The 22,038-nt window shown below is 33.7% G+C and overlaps 1 protein-coding gene across 6 annotated transcripts in view; it reads left to right on the top strand.

Moving 5' to 3' along the window:
• Lrba (LPS responsive beige-like anchor protein) overlaps positions 1 to 22,038 on the top strand; it is a 615,537-nt gene that overhangs the window by 190,271 nt on the left and 403,228 nt on the right. For all 6 annotated transcript variants that reach the window (XM_074041265.1, XM_074041269.1, XM_074041267.1 and 3 more), the window contains one exon: positions 14,117 to 14,181. In XM_074041265.1, coding sequence (XP_073897366.1) covers positions 14,117 to 14,181 — 65 coding nt within the window. The remainder of the gene's footprint in view (positions 1 to 14,116; positions 14,182 to 22,038) is intronic.

Raw genomic sequence — 22,038 nt, 5'->3', positions numbered from 1 at the left:
TGCCAAACCCTCTGATAACTTTTCAAACGTTCCACTGTATGATAATGCTACATATTTTTCATAAACAGCATCTTTATAGTATACTAGTGGATTTTAGTCAGAGTAATCAGCAAGGTTAGCCCTTCCTGTTGCTTAGGATACAACTTTAAATTGCTGTCTCTTCAAAGTATTTGCACTGTTTGATTTAGTTGACTCTTGACACGTACAGTTAGTACATAATAACATAGTTTAGAGAGGAGCAATTATTATGTTAGTAATTTTACTAGTATTCCATCTAGCCCACCCTGTTTATTAGTCTATTTTTAATTAATCCATTGTTCCATAATATGAACGTTCAGAAGCATGTACACCTTGTTAACAAAATCTGAATATTGATTTAGGTCTGAAATAAGTAATAATCAGATCCCTGAAGCTAGTTACTTACTTTTCAAGTAATAAGTTCCTGAGGTGCTTGAAGTGGACCATGTAGAGGTAACGATTGTTTCCATAATGAAGAATAAAAGGAGGAAGGAAAATTGACTTGGGCAGAAAATGCCGAGGCCAAGAAAATGCCAGGGTGGCCGATTGTGAATTTTAATAAACATTTTCCCTTGTACTACTCAGTGTGTAACCTTGGGTAAATTCACTTCTTTTCTTCTCTGTGCCTCAGTTTCTTATTGAGTAAAATTAGTATTTTAAGATCTGATTAGGTAATATTTGTAAAGTATGTAGAACTGTTCATAGAACAAAGTAGGTTATAAATTGAAACTATCAATGCTGAATCTTAAGTGTTTTTAAGAGTACACAGAATCCTTTCCCTTAATGCAGCATTTTCAGTGCCTCTTGTTTTCTCTTCATGAAATTAGATTTTTTTCAGATCTTTACCTTACAAATTCATTCTGTCACTATTTTCTTCATGTCCTTGATATTCTATCTTTCTAGCTATTTGTCCTTTCTAGTCCATTTTCATATTAAAGGTAGAAAAGATCTTGCAGACTGGATGCTTTTGCTTTTCTTTTCCATGTAGTGAAATTTATGGGTCACAGTCATGTTTTTCCATAGGCTCCCAAAGGTGGTTCCATGGTTTTCTATTCTAGGTATTTCTAGGAAACTCCTCTGCCCAGCCCTTTATAGGAAACACAATAAAATGAACCTAACTAAAAGTAACACTGATGTTGTCACAGGGGCTACTACTTTCATGATTTTTAAAGGGCTCTTGTAAACTCTAGTACTTTTCCTTTATTTTGTATTTCTCTGAAAACATAGAGAATATTTCCCATAGTTAAGAAATATTTTTTGACAGTAGATCTAATTCACTTTTATGAACTTTCAGTTCACTTTAAAGAACTTTTTTTTCTTTCTGGCCAAATAGATCATTACAATTGAAAGTTGCTCAGAATGATTACTCTGAACTTGAGATCTGTCAGAATGCAGAAAGGACAAAAAGAGGTATCACTGGAAAAAAGTTCTTTATAAAGAATCAAATTCTGGCTAAGAGAGTAGATCTTAAATATTTTCAACACATAAATATGATAAATACATGAGGTAATGGGTATATTATTAATTTTTTGATTTAAGCATTTACAATGTATACAGATGTGTTAAAAACAAAAAGCTGTACAGAAATATATACAATTTCTATGTGTCAGTTATAATTGAGTGTTGCATTAGCACTGAAAAAGGTTCAGATTTTGGAGCATTTCTAATTTCAGATTTTCAGATTAGAGATGCTCAACTTGTATTTGTCTTAGTTACATTGTAGGTCAGAGGAGGGCTCACATCATAGTTTATCTATAACATGTCTTAGGAGTTTTGCATTACCAGCTAGTATCATTAAGATAAGTTTTCCAGTAGAATTATTAAATCACTGTAGGTCTTACTCCTTTTCATTGCAAAAGTCATTAAGCATATTACTGGCTAATGATTGTGGTCCTTGATAATTATCAGAAATTATTATAACATGTGTCTTAGTATATGTTTAAGTCAGAGACCGAAGCTTTATAGATGGACATGGTATGAGTTCTGAAAAATTTTAGTTCTGAGGACAAATCTTTCACAGCATAAACATTAAAAATCTTACTTGCTTCTAATGAATGCTAACCAAATGCAATGTTATTTTAGAGTTACTTTGTTAGAGGTTTAACTTTGAGGGCTAAAATTAAAATTTCATTTTATTTTAACCCTAATAATTTTTCCATGGTCAGTGTTCAGAGTAGAAGACCCCAAATAGTTAAGCAGCAAGAAAGTTTTCAGCTTTTAGTTAAAAACTGCTGTTTTCTATATGGCTTATTTACCACATGTTAAATTCTTAATGTGCTGTGTGCTGTGGGACTAGGCATGAGAAAGTCAGCAGAAAGAGTTCTGTTTTTTACATCTAGAGCTATTACTTGCTGTACAATAATAAAGGCACTATTTTATTGGGTTACTTGTAATTAACTTCAGCATGAGGCATTCATATAAATCATTGGTAATCTGTTTTCTTTAGATTTTTATTCTTTCAAACTGGTTTAGCGTACTTGCTTTCTGTTGTCTTTTTATATATGGATTGAGGTTGTAATTGCTTTTTGGAATTAGGCTGTCAGAAACCAACATATATGTGGAGTCAAGAAATGATTGAGGCAAGCTAATGAATCTTACATAACATTTTATAAAGATTTGTTACTGGAATATTCAGTAGTAACATTATTTTGCTATGAAACTTAATAAATATTTTATTCTCTCAAGTTAAAAAGTATCTAGATAGACAGTTAAAATGGCAACAATTATTAATTAGAAAATCTTTATATTTTTTATATTTTTCAAAACCCAACAAAGCAAAGATTTCTTTGACCTCCTATTTATCAACTTATGGATCTTCTTTTAATTTAAAAATTTTGCATCTTCATGTTTTCATTTTGCATAATATCTGAAAAGTATCATTTACTTGTTGACTAATAATATAATTTGTGTCTATAATTATGATTATTAGTTTAAAATTGAATAAAAGTTAAATAAACCCAGGTACCTTTGGAAAAAGAAAAATTTCCAAAGGAACATATTTTTATATATGTCTGGCTCAATTTAAAGTAACAGTGTATGTTATTCCAAACTAAATATTAGAAAACAAAAATTTAAGTCTTAACAGTGTTTTCATTTGTAAAATGTTTGTAGTGGTCTGTAGAAGGAATTCAGAGGTCTGACATAATTTAATTCTGTGCCATGATGTTAAAATCTCTACCTCATCATTCTTTCAAAATGAATGTAAAGCATTGGGGTGGGAGGCATAAAGAAAATTGCACATATCATGAAACTAATGCTTTAAAAAATAATTCAGTTGGTAAATACTTTTTATTACACTAAGTACATTAGATGGTTTAAAAATATTTAAAAAATAATTAGCTGTTTTATATTGTTTTAATGGAAGCCTTTCATGTGTCCCCTCTAGCAGTCTCTAATGAACACCTTGTAATTTCAGTGCAGGCTTTGAGATTCCCTAAAGACTTGACTTCAGACCTCAAAGGGCAGCGATTGCCATATGTCTAGAGAACTAGAGTTGCCAAACAGACTGACCATGTACTAATAGGACACATTTATATAGCTCCTGAGTGTGGAGACCTGATACAATCTTAATGATGATCATCTGTTGAGAGCTGGACAGGGCTAGAGCAACTTTGATCACCTTTATGGAAAGCAAGCTTGTGTATTGGTTAGTGAAAGATACTAACTGAATTCATACAGGTTTGGAAGTTATTAGAAGGATCATTATTGATTGAAACATTTTTACAAAAATGTTTGAAAGCAGATTTTTAGGAATACCTGCAAATATATTAATATTTCATATGCCTAAGCATAACAGCAAGCTTTTTAATTGATTATTCTGAAATAAATATTATATATTTATAGTAATTATAAAATTGATTACCTGTTATCTTAATCTTTTAGAGTTTAAAAATCTTGTAACTTTTATTTTCAAAATCCATGAATAGTTACTGTCTTAATATTCAATTCCTTACACATAGTACCCATTCAAAAGTATTCGTTAAGTAGCAGTTTATAAGAATGAGCCACTTGCTAATCAGATTTAATAGAATTTATTCTCTCTTTTAACTTTATAGATACTTGTATGAATGTTTCACTTGCTCACTGAGCCATAATGCTTATACAAACTTGATGTACCTTTTAGATGTATATATTCACAAAAATATCTAAAATTGGAACATTCCAAAGGGAAATAATCTATTTTACTATTTCACTGAGTGATTTGTTTTATCATCTTAAAAATAAAATAAAATAAAACCTTTCCTTTACAGTTTCACTATCTTGTTACCCGGTGTGTGGTTACTTGAGTTTGTGTTAGATATGCTGTTAAGAGAGTGCTGACACAAAGTGCAAACAGTGTTGAGAAGTTATTGATAGTTTTCTTTGGCCATTTAAGATTACTATATCTTGACCGTGAATAAGTTTTGCCTCATTTTGACCTTTAGTGCTGTGTATAATGTGTTTCTCAGTTTTGTACACCCCCTTTCTCTTTTGCTCTCTCCTCTGTGGCCTTTTCCTTTGACTCCTACTAGTGTTTCTGTCATCTGTTTAGGTAATTGGAACTACGACCATCCAATTTGATTTATTTTACAAAGGCAGATGTAGCTATAACACCTTAAAATGGATATGGATATTTAATTAAAGAACTCAACCCTAGCCAGGTACAGTGGCACATACTTGTAATCCCAGCTATTCAGGAGTTCAAGGCAGGAGAATTGCTTGAGTTCACGATTTCAAGACCATTCTAGGCAACATAGCAAGACCCTGTTTTTAAAAGAAAACCAAAACAAAATAAAATAAAAAACCCCATTTAAAATTTTATTTTTCAATGTTTACATATTCATTTGATACATTTTCTTGGGACATTTTTTGTTTTTTGTTTTTTTTCCAATTGAGAGTCTTTTATTAATAAGTTTATGGGAAGTTGATCTCATTCTCACTCTAGAGGCCACCCATTTTCAGTCTATTGGAAGTGTATTCCTTTCCTGAGAAACTTTGCTATCATTTTCACTTAAAAAAAAAAAAAAGCATGGTAAGACCTGGGGGTTGTAAGATGGAACTGAAAAAAATTCTTTTTTGGTGTGGGGGCTGTATTTAAAGTTTTACCCTTTTAAGTTTTTATATATGCGTAAGGAAAACAAAATAGTTCAATATAAGCTTTTAGATGTTTGTTAACTTGTAATTCTTCACTCCGCTCTTTAATATAAGTTGTGTTTATTTCCTAAGATTAAAACTTAACTAAAAAAAGGTTACTCCACTACCAAAAGAAATTGAGTCCTAGCTACTCAGGAGGCAGAGGTTAGGAGTATCGCAGTTTGCCAACCTGGGCAAATAGTTCATGAGGCTCTGTCTTGAAAATACCCCTAACAGAAAAGGGCTGGTGGAGTGGCTCAAGGTGTAGGCCCTGAGTTCAAGCCCCAGTACTGGGGGGGGAAAAGCCACAAGAAATTGAGATAAAGTTAATTAAACTTGATAGAATACTGACTTTAGTAAAAGAACAAGTTCCTAATTAGCTTATAATACATTTGTATTTTCCTAATTTTGATGCAAGTATTTGTGAAACTTGAATGCCTGTTCTGTTATTTAGAGGTTTCTCAGATAATATTCAGTTATTTTTTTGGTGGGGCTAGGTTTTGAACTCAGGGCTTCCTGCTTGCAAAGCAGGCACTCTACTACTGGAGCCATACCCCCAGCCCTAAATGTCTGTTTTCCACTTAGAAAAACATGTGTATATTACAGGCAGCCCCACCCACCCACAGACCTGAGAAGCAGTTAGCTCTTCTCTTCCTATGGTCCTGGGAAACAGTTGGGCTGGCCACTTTATATGGCTGCACAAAGCCAAGGCCCCTGAAGGCCCATCTGCAGGCTCTCAGACACTGACAAATGCCCCACCCCCAACTACTGGGCCTGCTATGTGAGGCATGCCTGGCACACCAGAACATCGCTGCCTCTGCCTAGCTGACAGAAACCATAATGATGAACAAGAGGAGGAAATGAACAAAGAATATACAAGACAACCAGGAAAGAAAAATCAACTAAATTACAGGTGTAAGTCCTTTCCTATCATTAATATTCTTGATTATAAGTGATTAAACCTCTTAATTAAAAGATTTAGAATTAAGTAAATTTTTAAAAAGAAGACCCAATGATCTGTTGCTTGTAAGAAACTCAGTTCCGAAAACAATTCCATTTACAATAGCCTCAAACAAAATCAAATACCTAGGTGTAAACCTAACAAAAGATGTGAAAGACCTCTACAAGGAAAACTATACACTTCTGAAGAAAGAGATTGAGGAAGACTATAGAAAGTGGAGAGATCTCCCATGCTCATGGATTGGTAGAATCAACATAGTAAAAATGTCGATACTCCCAAAAGTAATCTACATGTTTAATGCAATTCCCATCAAAATTCCAATGACATTCATTAAAGAGATTGAAAAATCTACTGTGAAATTTATATGGAAACACAAGAGGCCACGAATAGCCAAGGCAATACTCAGTCAAAAGAACAATGCAGAAGGTATCACGATACCTGACTTCAAACTATATTACAAAGCAATAACGATAAAAACAGCATGGTACTGGCACAAAAACAGACATGAAGACCAGTGGAACAGAATAGAGGATCCAGATATGAAGCCACACAACTATGAGCAACTTATCTTTGACAAAGGAGCTAAAAATATATGATGGAGAAATAGCAGCCTCTTCAACAAAAACTGCTGGGAAAACTGGTTAGCAGTCTGCAAAAAACTGAAACTAGATCCATGTATATCACCCTATACCAAGATTAACTCAAAATGGATCAAGGATCTTAATATCAGACCCCAAACTCTTAAGTTGATACAAGAAAGAGTAGGAAATACTCTGGAGTTAGTAGGTATAGGTAAGAACTTTCTCAATGAAACCCCAGCAGCACAGTAACTAAGAGATAGCATAGACAAATGGGACCTCATAAAACTAAAAAACTTCTGTTCATCAAAAGAAATGGTCTCTAAACTGAAGAGAACACCCACAGAGTGGGAGAAAATATTTGCCAACTATACATCAGAAAAGGACTGATAACCAGAATATATAGGGAACTTAAAAAACTAAATTCTCCCAAAACTAATGAACCAATAAAGAAATGGGCACGTGAACTAAACAGAACTTTCTCAAAAGAAGAAATTCAAATGGCCAGAAAACACATGAAAAAATGCTCACCATCTCTAGCAATAAAGGAAATGCAAATTAAAACCACGCTAAGATTCCACCTCACCCCTGTTAGAATAGCCATCATCAGCAACACCACCAACAACAGGTGTTGGCGAGGATGCGGGGAAAAAGGAACCCTCTTACACTGTTGGTGGGAATGTAGACTAGTACAACCACTCTGGAAAAAAATTTGGAGGCTACTTAAAAAGCTGGACATCGATCTACCATTTGATCCAGCAATTCCACTCTTGGGGATATACCCAAAAGACTCCAGAGGCACCTGCACATCCATGTTTATTGCAGCACTATTCACAATAGCCAAGTTATGGAAACAGCCAAGATGCCCCACCACTGACGAATGGATTATGTGGTATCTATACACAATGGAATTCTATGCAGCCATGAATAAGAACGAAATGTTATCATTCGCTGGTAAATGGATGGAATTGGAGAACATCATTCTGAGTGAGGTTAGCCTGGCCCAAAAGACAAAAATCGTATGTTCTCCCTCATATGTGGACATTAGATCAAGGGCAAACACAACAAGGGGATTGGACTATGAGCACATGATAAAAGCGAGAGCACACAAGGAAGGGGTGAGGATAGGTAAGACACCTAAAAAACTAGCTAGCATTTGTTGCCCTCAATGGAGAGAAACTAAAGCAGATACCTTAAAGCAACTGAGGCCAATAGGAAAAGGGGAACAGGCACTAGAGGAAAGGTGAGATCAAAAAGAATTAACCTAGAAGGTAACACCCACGCACAGGAAATCAATGTGAGTCAATGCCCTGTATAGCTATCCTTATCTCAACCAGCAAAACCCCTTGTTCCTTCCTATTATAGCTTATACTCTCTCTACAACAAAATTAGAGATAAGGGCAAAATAGTTTGTGCTGGGTATTGAGGGGGGGGAGCGGGAGGGGGTGGAGTGGGTGGTAAGGGAGGGGGTGGGGGCAGGGGGGAGAAATGAACCAAGCCTTGTATGCACATATGAATAATAAAAGAAAAATGAAAAAAAAAAAAACAACTCAGTTCCTTGCTGAGAGGCATATAGATTGAAAATGAAGGGATAAAAAAAGTAATTGTATGCTAAGAGAATCATATAATGAGCAGGAAAAGCTGTGTGTATAACAAACAAAATAGAATTTAAGTAAAAAATGGTAAAAAGAATTAAGAAGTTCACCATGTAATATTTAAAAATTCAGCTCAGCAGGAGGACATAACAATTGAACACACACACACACACACACACACACCATTTATATAAAGCAAGCATTATTACATCAAAAGAGAAGAATAGATTACAATTTTACATAATAGTTGGGGACTTCAAGACCAGTTTTATCAATGGTCAGATCATCCAGACAAAAAAACAATGAGACATGAGAATCAACTTATATCGTAGAACAAATGTACCTATTACATTTTTACAGAACATTTCTTCTCATCACATGACACTTTCTCCAGAGTAGCCCATAAGTTATTTCACAAAAGAGCTCTCACCACATTTTTAAAAATTGAAATCACAATCATGTATCTTCTCTGACCACAGAGGAGTAAAATTAAAAATCAAGGGTAACTATGGAAGGTGTAAATACACAGAAATTAAACATGCTCTTGAGTGACTGACCAATGAATCAATAAGGTAATCATAAGGAAATTCAGAAGTTTCTTGAAAGAAGTGAAAATGGAAGTACAGCACACCAAAATCTATGTACTATATGACTTTGTATACTGGCAGTATCTTAGCCAATGAGGTTTGTCCAAGGGGCAATTATTGCTAATTGAAAACCCAAACCTATATGATACAGAAAAAACAGTATTACAAGGAAAGTGTATACAATAAAAATATATTAAAAAATAAGAAAAATCTCCTACAACTCAAGCAACTCACATAGCTAGACAGGAACAAATTAATCCCAAAATTGATACAAGGAAAGAAATAGCAAAGAACAAATCAGAAATAAATGAAATTGAGATAGAGAGAAGCTGAAAAATTGGCTAAAAAGCCTCAAATCAACAGCCAGGAAAAATCTGAGGGGATGGGGGTACGGGGGGAGAGAGAGAGAGAGAGAGGGAGAGGCGAGAGAGGGAAAGACGGAGAATCAGAGATGAAATAGAAGATAAGATATGATAACTGATATCCTTACCAGCAGCTAACAGCCAACAATTTGGAAAGCCTAGAAGAAATGGATAAATTTCAGGGCACATATAATCTATAAAAATTGAACCATAGAAGACACAGAAAATTTGAATAGACCAATAATGAGTAATGAGATTGAATCAGTAATAAAAATAAGTCTCCCCATTGATGAAAAGCCCAAAAGTCTGGGTACTTTCACTGCTGAATTTTGTCAACCTTTATTACTATTACAAATTTTGTATGTTTTAAATTGACACATAGTAATTGTGCATATATATGGGCTATGATGTGGTTTTTTCAATACATGTATACAATAGATAGTAGTTCAGAGTGTTTTTCATATCTATCACTCAGATATATATTATCTTTTTTTGGATATATATTATTTTTTCGGGGGAATATTTAAAATCCTCTCTTCACTTGAAATAATCAAAGGATTGTTGTCAACCATAGTCAGCTGACTATACATCATACTTTTATAGCATAACTAACACCAATACTGTTCCACATTCATTCTGTGAGGCCAGTATTATCTTGGTACCAAAACCAAAAAATGACACTATAAAAAAGGGAAAATACAGACCAATATTCCTGATGAATTCAGGTGCAAAAATTTTCAACTAAATAACTTCCCAAATCCAACAGCCCATTATAAAGATGATACACCATGGCAGAGTGGATCTTATCACAGGGACTTCAGGGTAGTTCACCATGTACAAATCGATAAACATGTCACACCAATAGAGTGAAGGACAAAAGTCATTATCATCTCAATGGCTGCAGAAAAGAGATTCAATAAAAACCCTCAATAGAAAGAAAATACTTCAAAATAGTAAAAGCTGTGTATGACAAACTTACAGATGACATCATAATGAATTGAGAGAAACTGAAAGTGTTAGTCCTATCGAATGAAATAAAGGTGTCCGTTTTCACCATTCTTAACGTAGCAGTAGAGGTAATAGAGTAATTAGGCAAGAGAAAGCAATGAAAAAGAGGAAGTCAAATTACCTTCATTTGAAGGTGACATGATTATATTCATGAAATCTAAAAACCCAACCCCAAAATTATTAGAACTGATAAATTCAGTAATGTTGCAGGCTACAAAAGACAAGATAAAAAAATCAATAGCAATTTTATGTACTTGTAGAACTTACTGAAAAATTATGATAGTGATGTTACTCATCATAGCTACCAACAAAACAAAAAACCCACTTAGGAATAAATTTAATTAAGAAAGTGAAATATTTTTACAATGAAAAGTATAAGAGACTGATTAAAAAATTGGAGAGGCTACAAAAATATGAGAAGGTATCTCATGTTCATTTATTGGAAGAGTTAATTTTGTGAAAATGTACCTGCTACCCAAAGCGGTTTCTAGATGTTATTCACTGACATAGCAATAAAAGCATTCATATAGTTGATGTGGAACCTCCAAATATTACAGTTAGCCAAATCATTCTATTTTTACTTTAAAAAACCATTTTTATTAGCATATCTTAGTAGTTACATGGAGTTTCACTGTGATACTTCCATATATGCTTACATTGTGCCTTGTTAGGTTCATCCCCACCATCATTCATCCTCAGCCCCCTCCCAGCAAAATTATTCTTAAGTACAAAGAACTAAGCTGGAGACCTAACAATATCTTACCTCAAACTATACTACAACTGTATTGTAGCCAAAGCATATGGTCTTGACCTAAAAACTGAAACATGACAGATGAAACAGTGTAGAGAATCCAGAAATAAATCCTGGATTCCACAGTCAACTTATTGATAATAAAGACACCAAAAACATACTGGAGAAAAGATACTTTTTCCAGTAAGTATTGCTAGCAAAATTGGATATCCATTTACAGAAGAATGAAACTAGACTTCTGTCTCTCACCATGTATAAAATGGATCACATTCCTAAATGCGATACCTGAAACTATGTGAAACTACTAGGAACAAAGCAAGGGAAACACTTGAAATCTGTGTAGGAATGATGTTTTGAGAAGACTCTCTGGGCAGTGATCTTTTGGCTTAGCAACGAAAGGAAACAAATGGGCAAATGGGATTGTATCAAACTGAGAAGCTTTTCATGGCAAAGGACATTATCAGAGTGAAGAGACAACCTATGGAATGAGAGAGTATTTGCAAACTGTTTATCCAATAAGAGATTAACATCCAGAATATAATGAACTTTATGAAACTCAACAGCAGAAACCGCCTAACAAAACATAAAGTCAATGAAAAAAGTACACAAATGATCTGAATAGTTATTTCTCAAAAGAGAATATACAAATTTTCCTCAGCATCATTATGTATCAGTGAAATGCAAATCAAAATACTAAACAGTAGTTTAGAGATAATCCAGGTCACCTGAAAAAAAAATGCCACTGCATTCAATGTTAGGCAGAAACTTACAGCTTTGCAAAAAGTTATGGCTTTGTCAAACTGTGGTCTGAATTATTACCTGCTTTAGAGCATGTTAATATTTGGGAATTACTTTTAAAGCTTAGGTAAATTCATGTAATGCCTCTAAGACTAAAATATGTTTCAGGAGATTATTGAATTTGTAGAAGACTAGTTCATCTGTAAGGAAGTTAGGATTCTATTGCAGTAATTTAAATGAATAACTGTATTTAGTATATTAATCAATATATTGTTATTCCTGTTTATTTGTGGAGGATAGAGAGGAATAGACATTATGTTATTCAAGAAGTCTTTTTATTCTTAAAAAATCCTTCACCACTTAAGCATGCTTGAAGTTTGGTGGAACTATGTTTAATAGATTTTATTAACATGTATTATTTTTGTTGTTGCATGACTTAAGAGCATTAGTAAACTAAGATTGTATTTTAGTAGAAATTGACTAGTCAGCAATTATGGCCTTAGGAAGTGATAATCAATTAAATACAGCTTAGGAACAGGTATGAAATTATTGATTCTGTTTTTCTTTTGAGTCCTTCCTCTCCAAAGTGCTGAAATGTATTTTGAAATTACTTAGTTGCATTAGTGGTTGGATTTGAGGCTTTTAACGTGTTTTCAGTAGTACCTCTGGGGAAAACATAACCAAGACCTTTAAATGTACCATGCATTTTGTTTCACCATATTATTGTGAATATTGTGATGAAATATTGAAATGATCATGAATGATGATGAACATTAAGCTTTTCTTTCAACTATTAAAATTCACTAACGATTATATTGAGCTGTGGTTTATGAAATTGTTTAGAGTAACGCCTTCTTTGATAATTGTTTCTGAAGTGGAGAAAAATGCTTTAGGATAGCATGATTAATGAATAGTCTTTTTCATTTTGGCAACTTCCATGAGTTACTACAGAGGAGGTATTATTATGGAGGACACTTGTTGGCTTTGAACAATATCCAGATTATCAAAACAATTGAAAAAATTTATTTTCATGTGCTTCAAATTCTTTTTATACACAGTATTCTTATCAGCATGTATTTGTGTACTTGACATTTGGCATTTCATTAAATATTAGTAGCTATTAGAAATAAAGTATAGAAATAGAAATAAAAAACCCAATAATATCTTTGAGGGTTATGGTTATTTTTATAACAGTAACCAAAAGTGTACCAGTTGTATTTTAACTTCATTCTTCATTTTACCCAATGTTTTTCTAGTGAAAAAATAGTACACTAGCCTGGGGATGTTGCTTTGTTAGTTACAGCACTGAATTTAGCACATGTGAGACCTGGGCATGATCCCTAGTACCTTTAACAAAAAGAAGAAAAAAGAAAAGAAGAGAAACAAAAATAAAAATAAAGGAAGTAGCTAGTTTTTGTTTTAGGTTATTATGTAGTAAGTACAAAAAGTTAACAAGTAAGTTTTACAGATGATCTTTGGAAAATGAGATGGGAGAGAGTGATAAATACGAATTTCTAAGTTTCTACAAAAAATTGTAATTCTCTAATTGTATGTATAACCTTTTGTCTTATTATTACTACTAATTTTGTGTTTAGACACCTAGCCTTACTAGTAGTAGTAGTAGTAGTAGTAGTAGTTTTGTTTTTAGATACATAGTCTTAATATGTAGCCCAAACTGGTCTGGAACTTGATGTGTAGCCCATACTAATCTTGAACATGCAGTTCTGCCTCAGCTTCCTGAGTGCTGAGATTACAGACTTGAACCACCACACTCAACATTTTCTAATTTGTTTTTTTCCAATATTCATACTTATCCACTTAAAATGTTTTTATTTTAATGTTTTTACATGTACTCACATGTGTGTAATAGACAGACATGTGGAGCATGACTGTAATCCTAGCTACTCGGGAGGCAGAGGTAGGAGGATCATGGTTTGAGGCCTGTCAGGGCAAAGTTAGCATAAAACTCTGTCTGAGAAACAAACTAAAAGCAAAAGAATTAGGAATGTAGCTTAAGTTGTAAAGCACTTGCAGCTCGAGGCCCTGAGCTCAATCCCCAGTACAAAAACAAAACAAACCAAAACAGTATTTGGTCATTTTTGTTGTTGCCTTTTACCTAACTCCTGACTACTTTCAGTTAAGTTAGTTAACAACAAATAGGGCAAGAGATATATGGATGGATAGACTTACTTAGTTTGTGCTGAAATAAGTTGTTGTTTACTTCTGTAATGTACTTTTCAGTAGCCCTCTTTGTATGATCATACAGCTATGTTGAGCAGGAACATAACTGTTCCTATAAGAACTAAGGTATAAAAGTGGTCATAGGTGATGTTTTTCATTACTGTTGTTTTAAAAGAAACTGGAGTACAATGTATTCAGCTATCTTTTTGCATTTTTTTTTTTTAGGAGTGGCAGAATTCTATTCAGAAGAATGCAGGCCTTGCTTTTATTGAACTTGTCAATGAAGGAAGGTAATCTATTTTATATCCATTCATATTTTACCTTGCAGTTTAATTGCAGTTTTTTCAAATGAACTGACTATTTGGGTTTCTGTATTTGTTTTTGTAGTAAGTAATGTATTGGAGCTCTTACTGTTGATAATTACAAGTATGTCAGCATGGAACTCTTAATTGCTCTTAAGCGGTAGAGTGCTTGCCTAGCAAGTGTGAGCCCCTGAGTTCAAACCCCAGCACCACTAAAAAATAATACGCCAGCATTCAAGTACTTTGTAATTTTCTTCATGGTTGCATACTTGTTGATAAGGTTCTGGTCTTTATTTTTCACCAAGTGTGGCTTACGAAGTTTTGCAAAAGTTTGCCGGGCAAGGTGGCTCAAGCCTGTTACCCCAGCTTTGCGGGAGACGTAGGTAGGATCACGGTCCAAGCTGTGTACCAGACAAAGATTCTAGACTCTATCAGAAAAATAATAAAAAAGTAAAATAGTAATGAAGGCTGTGGATCAAGCAGTAGAGCCCTTCCTAACAAGTGCTGGGGCCTGAGTTCAAACCCCAGAACTGCCAAAAAGAAAGAAAAAAAAAAGTAAACTGATGATTCTAATAGCAGTATAAGGGAAAGCCATATTTATTTGCACTTCCTGTAAAATTGTATTATGTTTGTAGAGTCAATAATTATACTTAAATGTCTGCATTGTCTTTCTTATATTCTAATCTGGCCATATGGAGGAGTGGGAACAAGTTTTGACTTGTGTTCTGATGCAGTGAGAAAGAGAGGAGATGGAATGAGTAGGTATGTTTTGTACCTAAAGAGCAGAAACAGAAGAATTCAATGAAAGAAAATTCAGTGGTAGGAAAGAGAAGCTAAGAAAGTACAGAGATGATGAGATAAAATGGAGGAGACAAATTTACAAGCGTGAAAGATGTACACGTTGAAAGTAAACTGAGAAGATGAAAATGACGCATTTGGCACTTTTGTGTCTGTTTTGTGGTAGTTGATTTTGCATTAGTGGAATTGAAGACTTTACTAATGCAAGACACAGATGTGTTCATGTAATTTTTTGACGTTTCTTTAAATAAAATTCTTGGCTCTTTTTTTAAACAAAAGTTTTCATTAAAGTTGGTTTTGTTTATTATGGGCTCTACTAAGTATCAGCGCCCTTGGTTAGCATGCTGTTGTTAGTAGACAGACTATAGCCTTACGATCAAGCATTAGCTTTGATGATAGCGTAGCTTAGCATTCTAGTTTTAGCTTTGATGTTTAGCAAACACTTTTATTTCCTTGAGCCTCATTTTTCTCACCTACTCATTCAGCCAATATTTATTACACACTGAGTATGTACCAGTAATTGGGGTTTGAATTCAGAGCCTTGTGCTTACTAGGTAAGTGCTCTTTACCACTTAAGGCACAACTCTAGACCTCTTATAATTACCCTTTTTGCTGAGGATACAGCACTAAACAAAACAGATAAAGATCACTTTTGGTGGATCTTACATTCAAACAAACATTGACAGATTATGAAAAATAAACAAAATCAGAAGTGTGTTATATGATGTATGAAGAGTGCTACGTGTATATGACAAGCAAAGGTACAGTAGATTGAATAAAATTTTGTTTCAGGGAGATTTTTGGTGAAAGCATAAAGGATTTGTATGGTTTGCAGTTTAACAGAATGATCAGGTTAGCACTTATGGAAGAGGTGACATTTGAGCAAGCACTTGAACCATCCAACGGGATTTACTATGAGGCCTGTAGGGAAAGTTATTTCAGGCCTAGGGAACAGCCAGTGTATGTATTAAATGTCTAGGCACATATTCTGTTACTTTCTTAGTCACATGCATAAACTTTTCTCTTCACAAATTTTTCTGTTGTTTTAAGTTCTTTATGGTAGTGGGAGGTTATTCATAACCATTTTTTATTGTTATTATTGTTAATAAATAATTGTTATTTATTTATTATTTAGTGTTGCTAGTGATGGTCTCTTATTCCTGATTTTGTTAATTTGTATTTTTTCTCTTGGTAAGTCTGCTATATTTACTTGGTTTCTCAAAGAACCAACTTTTAAAAAATAATCTTTTTCACTTTTTCTGTGTTTTCTGTTTCACTGATTCATGTTTGTTTTTATTATTTCCATCCTTCTGCTGCTTTGGGCTTTGTTTGTTCTTTTCTAAGGTACAAATTTAGATTATTGATTTGGAATCTTCCTTACGCATATGTTGATGTACTTGGTGTCCTATAAAGTCTCTGAGACATTATTCTAGCTTCTTTAGTCTTTTTAACTTTGTTTTCTTCACTGGGTAAATCCTATTTCCATGTCTGATCCTTTCTTGTGCCATCTCAAATTTGCTGGTAAATCTATCTGCATTTTTTTTTGATACTGTGTTTTTAAACAACAGAATTTCCATTTTGCTATTTTAGTAGATTATTAATTCATATTCTGTTTTTGCAGTCATTGTCTGCATGTTTTTCTTTTCTTTTAAAGTATGGTTGTCTTTGAACATATTAGTCATAGTGTTTTGAAAATCCAACATCTGTTCTTACTCACTGACAGCTTTTCTTGGCAGTTTTGGTTCATAGGTATGAGTTACATTTTTAATTTTTTTTCCTCAGATGTCTTATCAGGTTTTTGCTTTTTTTAAAAAAAAAATCTTTTAGCAATTTTGCATTCTAACTTTTTCTTTGAGGGTTTTGGTTGCTGGTTTTGTTTGTAGGTTTCAATATTTTATTGACCTAAGTGAATATCTTGGTGAGATACAATGTGATATTCTAGAAATTTATATATTGTATATTGGTCAACTTGGTATTTATATTATCTGTCATTTCATACAGTAATTTCTTTGTGATGAGAACATTTAAATTTCTTTACTGTAGCTATTTTGAATTACAAAATCAAATGTTGTTAACTTTGGTCACTCTCCTGTGTGGTGAAACTTTGGAACTTTATCCTGTTTAGCTGTATTTGTTTATTTTTATTTATACAGTTGGTAATGGGGTTTGAACTCAGGGCCTGCATTTGCTAGTTACGTGCACTACCATTTGAGCCTTACCTCCAGCCCTCTGCTTTAGGTATTTTCAAATAGGGCCTCATATTTATGCCATGGCTGGCCTGGACCATGATCCTCCTATTTATGCTCTCAATGTAGCTGGGATGATAGGTACATACCACCATGCCCAACTTTTTATTGGTCGGGATGGGGTCTAACAAGCACTTTGCCCAACAGGCCTGGAACTGACATCCTCCTGAGCTCTGCCTCCTTACTATCTTGCTATGAATACGGGTGTGAGCCACCATTCCTGGCTATTTGTTTGGTTTTTTTTTTAAACGTAACTTACCTTGGCTTAATTTGCAGAAATTTTTAGTCTTTTGGTTTGTGGCTATTGATGTTATTGATAATGGACATTTAAAAAGTTAAAAAATTTCTTGACTTGCTTTTTAGGGGTTAGTTACTCTTTTGTCTCCACAGTTTAGAAGTCAGCCAAACAGTGGTCAGGGGTCTTGCTGATTGGTCTGTGTTGGGTGTGATGAATACATTCCAAAAATTCCCTGCCCTTTAGACTTTCTGAAAATCACAGCTCCCGTGCTTAGGTGTTCAGCTAGTCTAAAATATGTGGAATTCCTTAAAACTTTCAGTGACTGTCTCATCTTTAGGATCTCCCTCTTCAATTTCTTTCTGGTTCTTTTGTCTTGTGCTCACCCCAGCTATAACTGTAACCTCAGTCTAAGAATGCTACAGGAGCTTTTCCCATTGACACTTTTATACATTTCTTGAAATGAACTTTGTTATTCTCAAATATTTTTATGCAGGGTTTTCCTTTTTTTTATTGCTGGATATTTCAAAATAGTGGGATTCATTATCATGTCTATAATATACTTTGATTGTATTTGTCCTCCATGAGCCTTTCTTGTCCTGTCTCTCCCCCTTAAGCCAGCCCACTTTCTAACTAGGTAGTCTCCCTTCTACTTTCATTTAAAATTATTTATTAGTATAAAGTAATTGTATAATCGTGTTTCATTATGATATGTAGATTTAGTATAAAGTAATTGTATAATCGTGTTTCATTATGATATGTAGATAAGTGCATATAATGCATTTTGATCAAATTCATCCCATCTATATTACCCTTCTTTAGCCACCTTTCTTAAGTCTCTCCCCATTTTAGTTTTCAGTGGGTTTCATTATGCTATTTTATTCATACATACGTACATATTTACATACTATAAATTATATTCATGTTTTATTATTATTTAGGTTTAGAATTCACATATGAGTTCAAATGTGATAATTTGTCTTTTTGAGTCTGGCTTATTTAGTTTAAGATGATGATCTCCAGTTCTATCCATTTTCCTACAAAAGGCATAATTATGTTCTTCTTTATGGCTTAATAATCTTCCATTGCATACACATAACACATTTTCTTTATTCATTCATCCATTCATTGATGGGCACCTAGGCCAGTTCTATAACTTGGATACTGTGATTAGTGCCACGAGATATATCCCAGTATGTATGCAGTAATCCATTGTAGTTCCCTGTGTGCCACGGTGGGTGGGGCCATCAAGCATCACACCCTCTTACAGCCTTATCTCCCTGCTTCTAAACTCAGTGGGTTTAGAGACCTTCCCTCTCTCCACAGTTATCTTTCCTGTCTATCTCCCACACAGACACTGCCACTGTGGCAGGATGTCCCCTTGATTTGCAGTTCTTCCTTGTTTTTGTTTCCCATAGTAGGTCAGTCTCAAATAATAGGCCTATTGTCAAGATTGCACTTGGCTGTAGCACAGTAAGATACTGAAAGGGATGTGATGAATTTCTTCTACAGTATTGGCCTGCCACTTAAGAGGAGTCATTGTATACCAAATCCCACCACTGGGTAAAAGGCTTGTGAGAACTGTGGGTTTCTCCTGTAGTTAGGGCTTTCAGAGTGTGTTTTCACCAGACCTGCCTGGTGAAGGTTTATCTTGTGGTTGCAGCTTTGGCTTCCCCAGCCACCTCTGGGGAGCTGGGGCTGGAACTGCCAGCTGTTCCCTACTTTTCTTGTTTCCCATATCTGTTTCTCTGCTCTTTTTGCTGTCCTGTCACTTTTTTCTTGAGTCCTGATACTCTTCTGCTTTTCTTCATTCTTCTTCTTCTTCTCCCTCTTCCTCCTTCCTCTTCCCTTCTTTTATCTCCCACCCCCCACTCTGTTCTGGGGAATTGAGCTCGGGTTTTGTTTTTGGGAGGAATGCACTATATCACTTGAACCATGCTCCCAATCCTGGAGGAACCTTCTAATTCTCCATATCACCTTGGAACTTCCTCTTATTTCTTGTTGAAGAAATGATTATTTGAATAACATTTATTTTTATATAATTGCTATATTATCATAATTCTCTGATTTCTTACCTGAATTTATCTTACTGTTTGGATTTGGTAGTCTCTCATGGTTAGAAACTCTTTTCTGTGTTTAACACTCAGTCTTTAGCTTTTAAATATGTATTTGATGTAAACAGTTCTTAAAATAAAGCTAACATTCATTAGTGAAATTGTGGGCCTAGTATTTGAAATTTTGTTCTCTTTGTTTAAAGTATATATATTTAAAGGAACAATTCAGATCTTTATTTTTCTAAAGGAGCAGGGTTGGTTTTCCTTTATAAATATTCAGTATCTTGAGGTTAAATGAGTCTGTGGAATACATGTGTTTGAGAAGTGGTTTAGAGTGTTCAGCTACTAGACTTAATCTCATGGGCAAGAAGAATAGTAATAAAGATTTTGCTTTTTACTGCAAAGACTAAGCTTTTTTTTTCTTATTATGTAAGTCTGCCCTTCTTTGACCTCATTTATAGAGTAACTGTTATAAATTTGGCTCTTGATTAATGTTTTATTAGTGTAAATAACATGAAGACCTTTATAGACAGACTATAGCATAGGGTTTATCAGACTTGAAAGGTATCATTAGCAAATCAATTACTTAGGTCAGACATAAGTAATTGTTATTTGTTAGAAATGTTTCCCTTAACTTACATATTTAATAAGATACTTTATAAATGTATTGTTATCATAGTTTTGAGTTCAGTTATTGATATTTTTCATGTGAGTAACATTCTGTTTAAAACATGTACTTTATAATTCTAAAATAATTAATAATCACTATCATAATCAGGTGGTATATCTTTGATGATTTTTTACCAAGGGAAAATAACCTTATAATTACAGAAATTATATTTCTACTTATAAGCAGCGATATTGTTAATAATGAATAATAGTTTAATATTTTATGATGTTTTGAATCATCATCACCATCTCTGTTTACTTTTTAAATATATAAGTAATTGATCTAAAATTTATTGTTTTTGAAAGGCACATCTTTCTTTAAATAGACAGCTTTACATTCTTACAGAATGTTAAAGCTGCCTTTCAGACTGTGGTGCACACATTAATAGAAAGTAATGTCCAGGTATCACTACTGTTTCTGACCCTCTTGAATGAAATCGAAGAGTCAGCATTATAGTAAATCCAAGTGCTTTAGGTCAGTTTACTTTATTATACATCTTGGGCTTCCATTGATTTCTTTGTACTTGATTTGGCTTTAATCTTCGTTACTTTTTTTCTTTACCTTAAAATATATTTAATTGAATTGAATTAAAAATGTATTTAATGAAATCAATCCCAATAACATTGTTGCTTATGTTTTAAAATTCATGGCTTTGTCAATGACTCCTATCAATCTTACTTGATTTCTGTTTCCTATTTTGCCTTTCTTCTTATTCTGGTTTTCCTCAGAGATTTTGGTGACATTACTTATAAAAAAATTTAGCATATCAAAACAGTATTGGTCTTCCTTTTCCTGGCAGAAATACATCTTGCTGGGAGATTACTTTATTTCTTCCTGCCAGCCTTTTTGCAACCCCAACAAATATCTTTTAGAGTGTTTTAAACTTCTAATGGTATTTTAGGTAGCTCCGATCCAGGCAGGTGTTCCGTGAGACATTACTCTGAAATTTGTAATGATTTGTTGATGAGTTAGATTCCTGTCTTATAACTTCACCTCTTTGACTTGTATCTTTTAGAGGAAATGATGCCTTGTATGAATATTGATTGTCCTACATATTTTATAAATTTAGATGCTTCTGTTTTTGGTTGCCTACTCTTTTTTTTTTTTTTTTTTTGCGATACTGAGTTTGAACTCAGGGCCTCACATTTGTTAGGCAGGCACTCTACCACTTGAGCCACTCTACCAGTTCTGATTGTATACTCTTGAATTATGAAAAATCAGTGAAAATTCCTTATTAGTAAAAGTCTTATAGCCTAAAATGTCAAGGAGTCCAGGAAGTTTCCTGTTATTCTTTGTTTTTGTTTTGTTTTGGCAGAAGTGGGATTGAACTCAGGGCCTTACCACTTGAGCCACTCCCTAGCCCTTTTCCTATCATTCTTGGTTCTGATTTTCTTAATTTTTTCTCTTTGCTTATCCTTATCTTCCTATTTCCTTTTTGTTTTAAAGTAAAATATAGACATTATTTCTTTGGCTAGTTTAAATTTTGATAGTAAACATAAGGCTATGGAACCTACTTTAAAAGTATGATGCTTGTAAAAAATATATAAGATTTAGTACTCATCTTGAATTTAAGTTTTATAGTTACTTAAATACATAAATAATTAAATGGCCTATAGCTATAATTTTTTTTAACTAAAAATACATTTTGAGAACTTCTATAGCTTCACAGGATTTTACTCTTAAATATTCTGCTGTGGCTGTTCTCTTTTTCTCTATCCTCGAAAAGCACATAAAGGGTAGATTATCCCAAATACTGTCCAATACAGCCCTTAATTATCCTCTAGAGATACTCAGTGTCTGCTTAATACAGCAATAACTCAGACTTGAATCTGAATATGTAAA

Source organism: Castor canadensis, chromosome 9, assembly GCF_047511655.1.
Source record: "Castor canadensis chromosome 9, mCasCan1.hap1v2, whole genome shotgun sequence".
Lineage (NCBI taxonomy): Eukaryota > Metazoa > Chordata > Mammalia > Rodentia > Castoridae > Castor > Castor canadensis.
This window is presented reverse-complemented; position numbering and strand designations above follow the sequence as displayed.